Here is a 13451-nt window from a genome sequence, read left to right on the forward strand (position 1 = left end):
ACACTCATAAATATAAAGACACACACGCATACATATAAACACACACGCATAAACACACACACACGCATACACATAAACACATACACCCATACATAAACACACACACATACACATAAACACACACATACACATAAACACATACACACATACATAAACACACACACACGCATACACATAAACACACACACACGCATACACATAAACACACACATACACATAAACACATAAACACATACATAAACACACACACACGCATACACATAAACACACACATACACATAAACACATACACACGCATACACATAAACACACACATACACATAAACACATACACACACACACCTCAAAAATCCTCGGACAGAGGATCATCAATCGGGTTCGTCTTTGCTAACGGCTCGGATTCTGCAGTTCGCTTCGCTCGGTGTAACTCATCAATCACGCTGTGATTTTTGACCCAAGCGGGAGTATTTCCTTGCGTACCGGAAGGCGCTGGTATTTAGGTCATAGGACGGATAGGCCTAATACCCTATTCAGCGCTGACCGGGCGTGACGTCATACCCCCAGGATCGGAGACGGCCAGTGTACAGGACAAGGGGTTAACCTCCCCCTTGGTAAGGGGAGCGCCGTACTCCGGATTCCATAACAATATAAACACACACACATACATATAAACACACACACATACATATAAACACACACACATACATATAAACACACACATACATATAAACACACACACATACATATAAACACACACACATATTAAAACACACACACACATACGTATATACGGCTCAAATATGGATGATGATGATGATGATCACTCTTGCATCATTAGATGCATTTGGCTGCCGAAGAAGTTTCTTGACTATTGGGCACAATCTAGGTCGGGCCTACGCAGGTAGGCTACTCAAATGGCTCATCATGCCAGTAAGCTAGTGCTCACTTTGCCGACCTCGGACAGAGGACAGGCTGAGTCAACCCCACCTGATAGTCAGGTTCACTATGTCAATAAATTATATTTCGTTCAAAATCATGGTAGATTAGCAAAGCTATACATTTTTGGAAAGGTTATAGCATAAGGAAACTAAAAATCGATGTTTACATTTGGAGAGATACCTGTATGGCGGCCATTTTGGATTTTCAAAATGGCCACTGTAAAATACATATTTTGTTCTATTTCTGCCTCTAATTACCCTAAAAACTTTTTAAAATATACTAAACCTATATTTTCAGGGACAAGGAATCCAATGAAAGTATCAAATTAGTGCTATGGGGAATGGTAAGGCACGAATCAAAGGTTTTGAATTGCAAAATACTGTCTTTATATTCGCGATAAGTTGCATAATCAAATACATGTTATCATTTTGTACAGGCAGTTAATAACATCAAAATGTGTCACAATAATTCATATCACCAAACATACACAGGCAGTCAGCAAAATCATATATACACATGCAGTCAGTATAACTTCACATCTACACAAGCAGTCAATGACAAAATATACACAGGCAGTCAATGGCATCAAACATACACGATTACAGAATATGCCATTTAGAGTTCGTCATCACCGTCCTGTGTGTCGTATCCGACAATATAGTCCGCATCGTTTTCACAGTCCGTTCCACACAAGCAAAGGTCGGTCAAATTGATTGGCAAATCGAATTGGTCGAATGGTCGAATTGGTCGAATGGAATTGGTCGAATGGTCGAATGGTCGAATTGGTCGAATGGAATTGGTCGAATGGAATTGGTCGATTGGTCGAATTGGTCGAATTGAATTGGTCGGAATTGGCAAATGTAAACATTGATTTTCAGATTTTCCATGTAATAACGTTTCCAAAAATGTATAGGTTTGCTAATCTACCACGATTTTGAACGAAAAAACATCGTGAACCTGACTATGATGTTAATTCAACAATCGACTGGGATTTGAATTCAGGAAGAATCCCATATATATATATATATCCATGTTAGAATCAATATTTCAAGATACCGAGGCCTCGCAACATCCACACAATATACAAACCAGGTGATTAAATTACTCTATTCCTTCGTTTCTCCCTCCGTCCCTTCACCCTCTTCCCCACGGATTCCTTTTGATAAAATGAATGTTTCTGCATTCGTTCGGGGGCGTGGTCAAAGGTTCAAGTTCATTGGTCTCATCGTTCGAGGGGCGTGGTCAGCTGTAAAAACACGCCCTTGGCGACGGTTTTTCAATTTGTGCGGCGGTTGGTCAGTTACCTGTGACTGCACACAGCCCTGAGGTCCGACCTTGACCGGGGGTGGGTCCGGGATCACGGGATGCAAGCTTCGGGGAATGACGTTTGTGCTTCCGCCGATGGATTGGCAGCTGTGGAGGCGCGACACGTCCTGCTGGATGGAAACATGCCGGACATACTGCGGGAGGTGCTGGAGCTGCTCGCCACCACAAGGTTGTGTTTGATCCTTATGGAGGAGCTCATGCCCTTACTGCTCACAAATAATAATAATAATCATATTGTCGTTTGTTTTCCTTCTTGTTTATCAATACACTGTGCTAAATAGGTTATTACCCAAAGGTGGAACGTTAGGCGGTGTATGCTCAGAGTCACCGCACCCTGGATCGATGTTTATGATGCGAAATGATGTATTAATTAAATAATACTTGCCTTTAACCGTTTCCATGCAGACCTGAACAACCTTTGCAGTTCCTTGCTACCTACCTGGTGAAGCGACAGACTGCACATGGAACTACCTTTGTGGACCACCTGTCCGAGACCATGGAAGGCCTACGTGGAGCTCCGTACAAGGTCGCCGTGGCTGCATTGAGCTTGCGCTCAGAAATGGCCTTTGGATGTTTGTGTTCACCTGGCCAGCAACCTGTGCAAGCAAGCCACGTGCTCAAACAGATGGTGGAGTCCACCTGCAGCGATCTTCCTACCGAGGTCTTCATTCATTACTATTGAACGTATGAGCGTAATGCATGAACTTTGACCCAAGTCTGGAGCAAGCACCATTTAACGGTCTAGAATGGGGATGGATGGTGAAAACAACATACCAGGTCGAGGCTCATGGAGCAGTTAGAACATAGAACGGATCAGGACGTAATAGCACAGAAGTTGATCGGAGAGGAACACACAAACAGCAGAGTTGAGCGACAAAATGGAGGGGGACTTGGACAAATAAGTGGATGTGGGGACAATGATGGTAGCTGGGGATGGTGAACAAGATGGAGATAACATGTTTATTTTGTTATCCAGGTTTACAGGTAATAATGCCTCTTATGATTCGTCGTGTGCGTCAGGTACACGAGGCTCTGCTCAAGAATATCCAAGGAAACCAGGATGAGGCGTTGACCTTCCAGCACTTCCAGGCCGCAGTGCTCGCCTGCTTTACGTGTCGTGAGTGGTCCCGTATGGCCGGGGCCTTGTTTGATGAATTTCCTGGTGCTGCGCTCGACCACCATGCGTGCGATGCTCTGGTCCACTCGCTGTGGGGTTCTGCGGCTGGAAGCGCTCCTGGAATCCTGGACACGTCATCGGCCGGCATGGCCGCATCTCTCGAAGTACTGCGGCCTGTGATGAAAGAGGCATGTGGCTCGTTTAGTGACTTGAAGGACAATAAGACCACAGCGGTCAATGGTGAGGAGAGACGGAGAAAGGAGAGAGGGCACTTTGTGCGTCGAGTGCTGCTTGTGCTTGCCAGTCGGATGCTCTTATCAGCTCCTTGAAGACTCCATTTTGTTTTAACAACAACATTTCTGTTCAATGCACCAGTTTGTATTTACTTCTTTGTTTACTACACCCAGTTCTGTCGGACTGTGGGGTGTAAAAAATGTTGTTTTATGAAGCCTTAACATTTATTATTGATGACGAGAGACAAAGGAGAGCGGTGACACTTTTTTTTTTGACTTTTGAGGTCCTTATATTACAAAATTATAAAAGTGTGTGTATGTACAATAAAAGTGTGTGTATGTACTATAAAAGTGTGTGTATGTACTATAAAAGTGTGTGTATGTACTATAAAAGTGTGTGTATGTACTATAAAAGTGTGTGTATGTACTATAAAAGTGTGTGTATGTACAATAAAAGTGTGTGTATGTACAATAAAAGTGTGTGTATGTACTATAAAAGTGTGTGTATGTACTATAAAAGTGTGTGTATGTACTATAAAAGTGTGTGTATGTACTATAAAAGTGTGTGTATGTACAATAAAAGTGTGTGTATGTACAATAAAAGTGTGTGTATGTACTATAAAAGTGTGTGTATGTACTATAAAAGTGTGTGTATGTACTATAAAAGTGTGTGTATGTACTATAAAAGTGTGTGTGTGTATGTACTATAAAAGTGTGTGTGTGTATGTACTATAAAAGTGTGTGTGTGTATGTACTATAAAAGTGTATGTATGTACTATAAAAGTGTGTGTATGTACAATAAAAGTGTGTGTATGTACTATAAAAGTGTGTGTATGTACTATAAAAGTGTGTGTATGTACTATAAAAGTGTGTGTATGTACTATAAAAGTGTGTGTATGTACTATAAAAGTGTGTGTGTGTGTATGTACAATAAAAGTGTGTGTATGTACTATAAAAGTGTGTGTATGTACAATAAAAGTGTGTGTATGTACTATAAAAGTGTGTGTATGTACTATAAAAGTGTGTGTATGTACTATAAAAGTGTGTGTATGTACAATAAAAGTGTGTGTATGTACTATAAAAGTGTGTGTATGTACTATAAAAGTGTGTGTATGTACTATAAAAGTGTGTGTATGTACTATAAAAGTGTGTGTATGTACTATAAAAGTGTGTGTGTGTGTATGTACTATAAAAGTGTGTGTGTGTGTATGTACTATAAAAGTGTGTGTGTGTGTATGTACTATAAAAGTGTGTGTATGTACTATAAAAGTGTGTGTATGTACAATAAAAGTGTGTGTATGTACAATAAAAGTGTGTGTATGTACAATAAAAGTGTGTGTATGTACTATAAAAGTGTGTGTATGTACTATAAAAGTGTGTGTATGTACTATAAAAGTGTGTGTATGTACTATAAAAGTGTGTGTATGTACTATAAAAGTGTGTGTATGTACTATAAAAGTGTGTGTATGTACTATAAAAGTGTGTGTATGTACTATAAAAGTGTGTGTATGTACTATAAAAGTGTGTGTATGTACTATAAAAGTGTGTGTATGTACTATAAAAGTGTGTGTATGTACTATAAAAGTGTGTGTATGTACTATAAAAGTGTGTGTATGTACTATAAAAGTGTGTGTGTGTATGTACTATAAAAGTGTGTGTATGTACTATAAAAGTGTGTGTATGTACAATAAAAGTGTGTGTATGTACAATAAAAGTGTGTGTATGTACAATAAAAGTGTGTGTATGTACTATAAAAGTGTGTGTATGTACAATAAAAGTGTGTGTATGTACAATAAAAGTGTGTGTATGTACTATAAAAGTGTGTGTATGTACTATAAAAGTGTGTGTATGTACTATAAAAGTGTGTGTATGTACTATAAAAGTGTGTGTATGTACTATAAAAGTGTGTGTATGTACTATAAAAGTGTGTGTATGTACAATAAAAGTGTGTGTATGTACAATAAAAGTGTGTGTATGTACTATAAAAGTGTGTGTATGTACTATAAAAGTGTGTGTATGTACTATAAAAGTGTGTGTATGTACTATAAAAGTGTGTGTATGTACTATAAAAGTGTGTGTGTGTATGTACTATAAAAGTGTGTGTGTGTATGTACTATAAAAGTGTGTGTGTGTATGTACTATAAAAGTGTATGTATGTACTATAAAAGTGTGTGTATGTACAATAAAAGTGTGTGTATGTACTATAAAAGTGTGTGTATGTACTATAAAAGTGTGTGTATGTACTATAAAAGTGTGTGTATGTACTATAAAAGTGTGTGTATGTACTATAAAAGTGTGTGTATGTACTATAAAAGTGTGTGTATGTACTATAAAAGTGTGTGTATGTACTATAAAAGTGTGTGTATGTACTATAAAAGTGTGTGTATGTACTATAAAAGTGTGTGTATGTACTATAAAAGTGTGTGTATGTACTATAAAAGTGTGTGTATGTACTATAAAAGTGTGTATGTACTATAAAAGTGTGTATGTACTATAAAAGTGCGTGTATGTACTATAAAAGTGCGTGTATGTACTATAAAAGTGCGTGTATGTACTATAAAAGTGCGTGTATGTACTATAAAAGTGCGTGTATGTACTATAAAAATTCGTGTATGTACTATAAAAGTGCGTGTATGTACTATAAAAGTGCATGTATGTACTATAAAAGTGCGTGTATGTACTATAAAAGTGCGTGTATGTACTATAAAAGTGTGTATGTACTATAAAAGTGTGTGTATGTACAATAAAAGTGTGTATGTACAATAAAAGTGTGTATGTACAATAAAAGTGTGTATGTACAATAAAAGTGTGTGTATGTACTATAAAAGTGTGTGTATGTACTATAAAAGTGTGTCTATGTACTATAAAAGTGTGTCTATGTACTATAAAAGTGTGTCTATGTACTATAAAAGTGTGTCTATGTACTATAAAAGTGTGTCTATGTACTATAAAAGTGTGTCTATGTACTATAAAAGTGCGTGTATGTACTATAAAAGTGCGTGTATGTACTATAAAAATTCGTGTATGTACTATAAAAGTGCGTGTATGTACTATAAAAGTGCGTGTATGTACTATAAAAGTGCGTGTATGTACTATAAAAGTGCGTGTATGTACTATAAAAGTGTGTATGTACTATAAAAGTGTGTGTATGTACAATAAAAGTGTGTATGTACAATAAAAGTGTGTATGTACAATAAAAGTGTGTGTATGTACTATAAAAGTGTGTCTATGTACTATAAAAGTGTGTCTATGTACTATAAAAGTGTGTCTATGTACTATAAAAGTGTGTCTATGTACTATAAAAGTGTCTATGTACTATAAAAGTGTGTGTATGTACTATAAAAGTGCGTGTATGTACTATAAAAGTGCGTGTATGTACTATAAAAGTGCGTGTATGTACTATAAAAGTGCGTGTATGTACTATAAAAGTGCGTGTATGTACTATAAAAATTCGTGTATGTACTATAAAAGTGCGTGTATGTACTATAAAAGTGTGTGTATGTACAATTTACAAATCAAAAATACCAACAAAACAGGAGAGAATATGAACGAGGAAACACAGAGTACAACAATAAATCAGTTCATTTTTACAAAAACATAAAATAAAGCAATACGACGAAAATATATAAAAACTGATTATTTAAGAAAGAGATAATACCAACTCATTTTGGTGAACTTCACAAACATTTTCCAAACACCATTTTTCCACAAACATCAAGTTCAGCCATGGTGTTAGAAAAATTAAATTTAAGTTTTAACCCTTGCAGAACAAGCGCAGTGAAAAACGTCATGATGATGCATTGGTGAAGCGGTTTACCGTTACACATTGGTGAAGCGGTTTACCGTTACACATTGGTGAAGAGGATTTACCGTTACACATTGGTGAAGCGGTTTATCGTTATACATTGGTGAAGCGGTTTACCGTTACACATTGGTGAAGCGGTTTACCGTTACACATTGGTGAAGCGGTTTACCGTTACACATTGGTGAAGCGGTTTACCGTTACACATTGGTGAAGCGGTTTACCGTTACACATTGGTGAAGAGGATTACCGTTCCACATTGGTGAAGCGGTTTACCGTTATACATTGGTGAAGCGGTTTACCGTTACACATTGGTGAAGCGGTTTACCGTTACACATTGGTGAAGCGGTTTACCGTTACACATTGGTGAAGAGGATTACCGTTACACATTGGTGAAGAGGATTACCGTTACACATTGGTGAAGCGGTTTACCGTTACACATTGGTGAAGCGGTTTACCGTTACACATTGGTGAAGCTGTTTACCATTATACATTGGTGAAGCGGTTTACCATTATACATTGGTGAAGCGGTTTACCGTTATGCATTGGTGAAGCGGTTTACCATTATACATTGGTGAAGCGGTTTTCCATTACGCATTAGTGAAGCGGTTTACCGTTACGCATTGGTGAAGCGGTTTACCGTTACAAATTGGTGAAGAGGATTACCGTTACACATTGGTGAAGCAGTTTACCGTTACACATTGGTGAAGAGGATTACCGTTACACATTGGTGAATCGGTTTACCATTACGCATTGGTGAAGCGGTTTACCATCACGCATTGGTGAAGAGGATTACCATCACGCATTGGTGAAGAGGATCACCGTTACACATTGGTGAAGCGGTTTACCATTGCACATTGGTGAAGAGGATTACCGTTACACATTGGTGAAGCGGTTTACCATCACACATTGGTGAAGCGGTTTTCCATTACGCATTAGTGAAGCGGTTTACCGTTACAAATTGGTGAAGCGGTTTACCATTACACATTGGTGAAGCGGTTTTCCATTACGCATTGGTGAAGCGGTTTACCGTTATAAATTGGTGAAGCAGTTTACCATTACGCATTGGTGAAGTGGTTTACCATTACAAATTGGTGAAGCGGTTTACCGTTACACATTAGTGAAGAGGTTTACCATTACGCATTGGTGAAGCAGTTTACCGTTACACATTGGTGAAGCGGTTTACCATTGCACATTGGTGAAGAGGATTACCGTTATGCATTGGTGAAGAGGTTTACCGTTACACATTGGTGAAGAGGTTTACCATTACGCATTGGTGAAGCAGTTTACCATTACGCATTGGTGAAGCGGTTTACCATTGCACATTGGTGAAGAGGATTACCGTTATGCATTGGTGAAGAGGTTTACCGTTACGCATTGGTGAAGAGGTTTACCGTTACGCATTGGTGAAGAGGTTTACCGTTACACATTGTTGAAGCGGTTTACCATTACGCATTGGTGAAGCGGTTTGCCATTATGCATTGGTGAAGAGGTTTACCGTTACACATTGTTGAAGCGGTTTACCATTACGCATTGGTGAAGCGGTTTGCCATTATGCATTGGTGAAGCGGTTTACCGTTATTAATTGGTGAAGCGGTTTACCATTACGCATTGGTGAAGTGGTTTACCATTACAAATTGGTGAAGCGGTTTACCGTTACACATTAGTGAAGAGGTTTACCATTACGCATTGGTGAAGCAGTTTACCGTTACACATTGGTGAAGAGGATTACCGTTACACATTGGTGAGGCGGTTTACCGTTACACATTGGTGAGGCGGTTTGCCGTTACACATTGGTGAGGCGGTTTGCCGTTACACATTGGTGAAGCGGTTTGCCGTTACACATTGGTGAGGTGGTTTGCCATTACACATTGGTGAAGCGGTTTGCCGTTACACATTGGTGAAGCGGTTTACCGTTACACATTGGTGAGGCGGTTTGCCGTTACACATTGGTGAGGCGGTTTGCCGTTACACATTGGTGAAGCGGTTTACCGTTACACATTGGTGAAGCGGTTTACCGTTACACATTGGTGAAGCGGTTTACCGTTACACATTGGTGAAGCGGTTTTCACGTTATGCATTGGTGAAGAGGATTACCGTTACACATTGGTGAACTGGATTACCATTACGCATTGGTGAAGTGGTTTACCGTTACACATTGGTGAAATGGTTTACCGTTACACATTGGTGAAGTGGTTTACCGTTCCACATTGGTGAAGAGGTTTACCGTTACACATTGGTGAAGCGGATTACCATTACACATTGGTGAAGCGGTTTACCGTTACACATTGGTGAAGAGGGTTACCATTACACATTGGTGAAGCGGTTTACCGTTACACATTGGTGAAGAGGGTTACCATTACACATTGGTGAAGAGGGTTACCATTACACATTGGTGAAGCGGTTTACCGTTCCACATTGGTGAAGAGGGTTACCATTACACATTGGTGAAGCGGTTTACCGTTCCACATTGGTGAAGAGGGTTACCATTACACATTGGTGAAGCGGTTTACCGTTACACATTGGTGAAGCGGTTTTACCGTTACACATTGGTGAAGCGGTTTACCGTTACGCATTGGTGAAGAGGATTACCGTTACACATTGGTGAACAGGATTACCGATACACATTGGTGAAGAGGATTACCGTTATGCTTCTCCTTTCTGGACAAGTGTGCAGCAAGATTTGCTGTAGCTGCAAAAAAACACAACAGTCCATACTTTTTGTCATATGTACATTTCTTTTTGAACCCTAAAATAAAGGAACGAAAAGTAAATCTGAAATTCATTTTGTGTGACACAAAGTTTAACCAGTTAAATAATGGAAAAAGTCTTTCACAGCCTTATCCTGAAATCGTTTATATTCATTTTTTCCCTCATCAATCTAAACTCAATACCCCATAATTACAAAGAAAACAGGATTTTAGAAATTTTTGCAAATTTATTAAAAAGAAAAAACTGAAATATCACATTTACATAAGTATTCATACCCTTTGCTATGACACTTGAAATTTAGCTCAGGTGCCTCCCATTTCTCTTGATCATCTTTGAGATGTTTCTGCACCTTCATTGGAGTCCACCTGTGGTAAATTCAATTGATTGGACATGATTTGGAAAGGCACACAACTGTCTATATAAGGTCTCACAGCTGACAATGCACATCAGAGCAAAAACCAAAACCACGAGGTCGAAGGAACCGGCGGTGCAATACTGCAGAGCTCAGAGACAGGATTGTGTCGAGGCACAGATTTGCGGAAGCCTACACAAAAATCTCTGCTGCATTGAAGGTTCCCAAGAGCACAGTGGCCTCCATAATTCTTAAATGGAAGAAGTTTGGAACAACCAGGACTCTTCCTAGAGCTTGCCGCCCGGCCAAACTGAGCAGTCAGGGGAGAAGGGCCTTGGTAAGAGAGGTGACCAAGAACCCGATGGTCACTCTGGCTGAGCTCCAGAGATCCTGTGTGGAGATGGGAGAAACTTCCAGAAGGACAACCATCACTGCAACACTCCACCGATCTGGGCTTTATGGTAGAGTGGCCAGACGGAAGCCAAACAGTTCAATATTGGTTTCATCAGACCACAGAATCTTGTTTCTCACAGTCTGAGAGTCCTTTAGGTGCTTTTTTGCAAACTCCAGGCGGGCTTTTATGTGTCTTTCGGGCTTTCTTACTGCCCACTCGACCTGTCAAACCTGCAGCTCCAAGTCTTCTCTTCACAGTTGAAACTGAGACTTATTTACTTCGACCAGTGTTAAGCTGTGCTTGAAGCCGTTGTCCTGTGAGCCGCCTATCACGCAAGCTGTTGACTCTCAGAAACTTGTCTTCTGATTCTGTTGCGGCTTTGGGTCTGCCAGACCTCTTCCTGTCAGAGTTTCCTCCAGTTTCCAATATACTACTTCCTGCAGTGCAATATTGTCCAAATAATGCTTCAGAGCGTGTAATAACAGTCTGTTCCAATACTGCTTTTATACAGACGGGGTTTGTAATCAAGTAATCAGCAGAGGTTGGGACACCTGCAGGAATTGTTTGCATCAACTTTGAAGGCTTAATTTACTTATATTACTGCAGAACAGCTGTAAGTTGTTAACCCATTACTTGTTCCCTGAAGAAGGCCTTTTTTTTATTTATTTACAATATAACTGTGCAATTCACATCATTTTCCCGTTTTTGCTAACCTAAACTTTTTTTTAAACCTCGACCAGTTTACTGCTTACCTTTGTACCATTTCAGGTTCTTCACTGGACTTGAATTGCTTAAAATTCAATAAAAACTGGAAAAATTGAGGTGTTCTAAAACTTTTGACCGGTAGTGCGGAAGGTAAACAATGAACTCGTTTCCCCCATACAGGTTCAGGGAGGGGTACGGCAGGGTTGCCCAGTCTCAGGATTGCTTTTTGCATTGGCAATGGAACCATTACTTTGTACGCTCAGGGAGAATATCTCTGGCCTGACGTGTTTCCCAAGGAGTCCACCATTGACTATATCAGCGTATGCAGATGATGTGTGCGTCATAATCAGAAGCAACCGGGATATTGATGCTCTTGTTAAATACTTGAGAACCTTTTTCCAGGCTTCTTCCCTGAAAGTTAATTGGAGGAAAAGCAAGCTATTTGGGTGCCTTACCTTCATAGTTGCCTCCCTGTCTCGACACATCTACCTAATCTTCCAGAAAACTTAGAATGGAAGGCAGATGGTATCGACTACCTTGGTGTGTCCCTGGGTTCCACACAATTTATGAAAAATAATTGGGAAGGCTTGATTGGAGAAGTGGAGAGGAGACTGAACCTGTGGAAAAGAGCCTTACCGCACCTTTCATTTGAGGGCCGTGTCTTAGTTGCCAATAACTTGGTTGCTGCAACCTTATGGCATCGTTTTGTTTGCCTACAACCATCGTGGAGCACAAGCGAAAGGCCATGAGGTGGGATTTCACGTGAACAACGCCTTGGCCTCCTTCAGACGAAGTATGGCGTATTTATTACGTTTGGCCGCAGCTAATGTTGGCCTCCCCCAAAAAGGTCCACAAGTTTGGCCTGGATTATTGTTAGCAGCACTTCCGGTGGTTTTGCATTCTGACCTGAACCAATTGATGGATGAAGAGGGCCCAGATGAGGAGTGTCCCAGATGAGTAGGCCTGGATGAGGAGGTGAGGACGAGGAGGCAAAGATGAGGTCAGGATGAGGAGGCAAAGATGAGGAGGGCCAGGATGAGGAGGCAAAGATGAGGAGGGCAGGATGAGGAGGTCAGGATGAGGAGGGCCAGGATGAGGAGGGCCAGGATGAGGAGGGCCCGGATGAGGAGGCAAAGATGAGGAGGGTCAGGATGAGGAGGGCCAGGATGAGGAGGGCCCGGATGAGGAGGCAAAGATGAGGAGGGTCAGGATGAGGAGGGCCCGGATGAGGAGGGCCCGGATGAGGAGGCAAAGATGAGGAGGTCAGGATGAGGAGGACCAGAATGAGGAGGCAAAGATGAGGAGGCCCGGATGAAAGGGACCCGAGACTTGGTATTGCCCTGGGGCCCATTCTGACTCTCGGAGGCCCGGCTCCGCCAGGCTGAACAGTTTATGTTTTCTATCCACAAATAGGCCGGATCTGGATTCAGACCTGAACCAAAATATAATCGGCTTGTTCTTGTCACCTAACCAACTTATCCTTAAAGTTTAGTGATAACTTGTCCATAACTTTTTAAAATATGTTATTTATCACTTTTCACTCAATCTCCCAATGGTGAAGAATCACTATAAAATTAAATAATTCTCGTATCCGAATCCATATTCAGATCTTCACCAAAATCGAATCGATTCTTCCTTGTCAGACACCTAACCTGTCCACCGAGTTTCGTCCAAATCCGTCCACAACCTTTTGAGATATCCTGTTCACAAACGGATAGACAGACAGGAGTGAAAACATAACCTGCATTCACCTTTGGTGGCGCAGGTAAAGCAAAAGGTAAAAAGTGGCATTCCGGGAGTGAGCCCTGTTGAGTTGGGCCTCCGATCGATCGTGAGGCTGCTCGCATTACTATGGCTCAGACAAGCGTTGC

The 13451-nt window shown here is 40.5% G+C and overlaps 1 protein-coding gene across 2 annotated transcripts; it reads left to right on the forward strand.

The window, feature by feature from the left end:
- The first annotated feature begins 1772 nt into the window (after nucleotides 1-1772).
- On the forward strand, nucleotides 1773-11694 carry TPGS1 (tubulin polyglutamylase complex subunit 1). Of its 2 annotated transcripts, XR_013621280.1 has the most exons (5): nucleotides 1773-2434; nucleotides 2671-2926; nucleotides 3286-4157; nucleotides 5310-6059; nucleotides 6097-11694. XR_013621280.1 is itself a non-coding variant. In XM_068099222.2 (3 exons), the coding sequence occupies exons 1-3, from the start codon at nucleotides 2304-2306 to the stop codon at nucleotides 3709-3711; spliced, it is 813 nt and encodes a 270-aa protein (XP_067955323.1). In that variant the 5' UTR covers nucleotides 1773-2303; the 3' UTR covers nucleotides 3712-11694. The 2 variants fall into 2 exon arrangements, 1 of the variants encoding a protein (XP_067955323.1); XM_068099222.2 differs by having other exon boundaries at nucleotides 3286-11694.
- Nucleotides 11695-13451: the final 1757 nt, after the last annotated feature.

Source organism: Myxine glutinosa, chromosome 13, assembly GCF_964187855.1.
Source record: "Myxine glutinosa chromosome 13, kmMyxGlut1.1, whole genome shotgun sequence".
NCBI lineage: Eukaryota > Metazoa > Chordata > Myxini > Myxiniformes > Myxinidae > Myxine > Myxine glutinosa.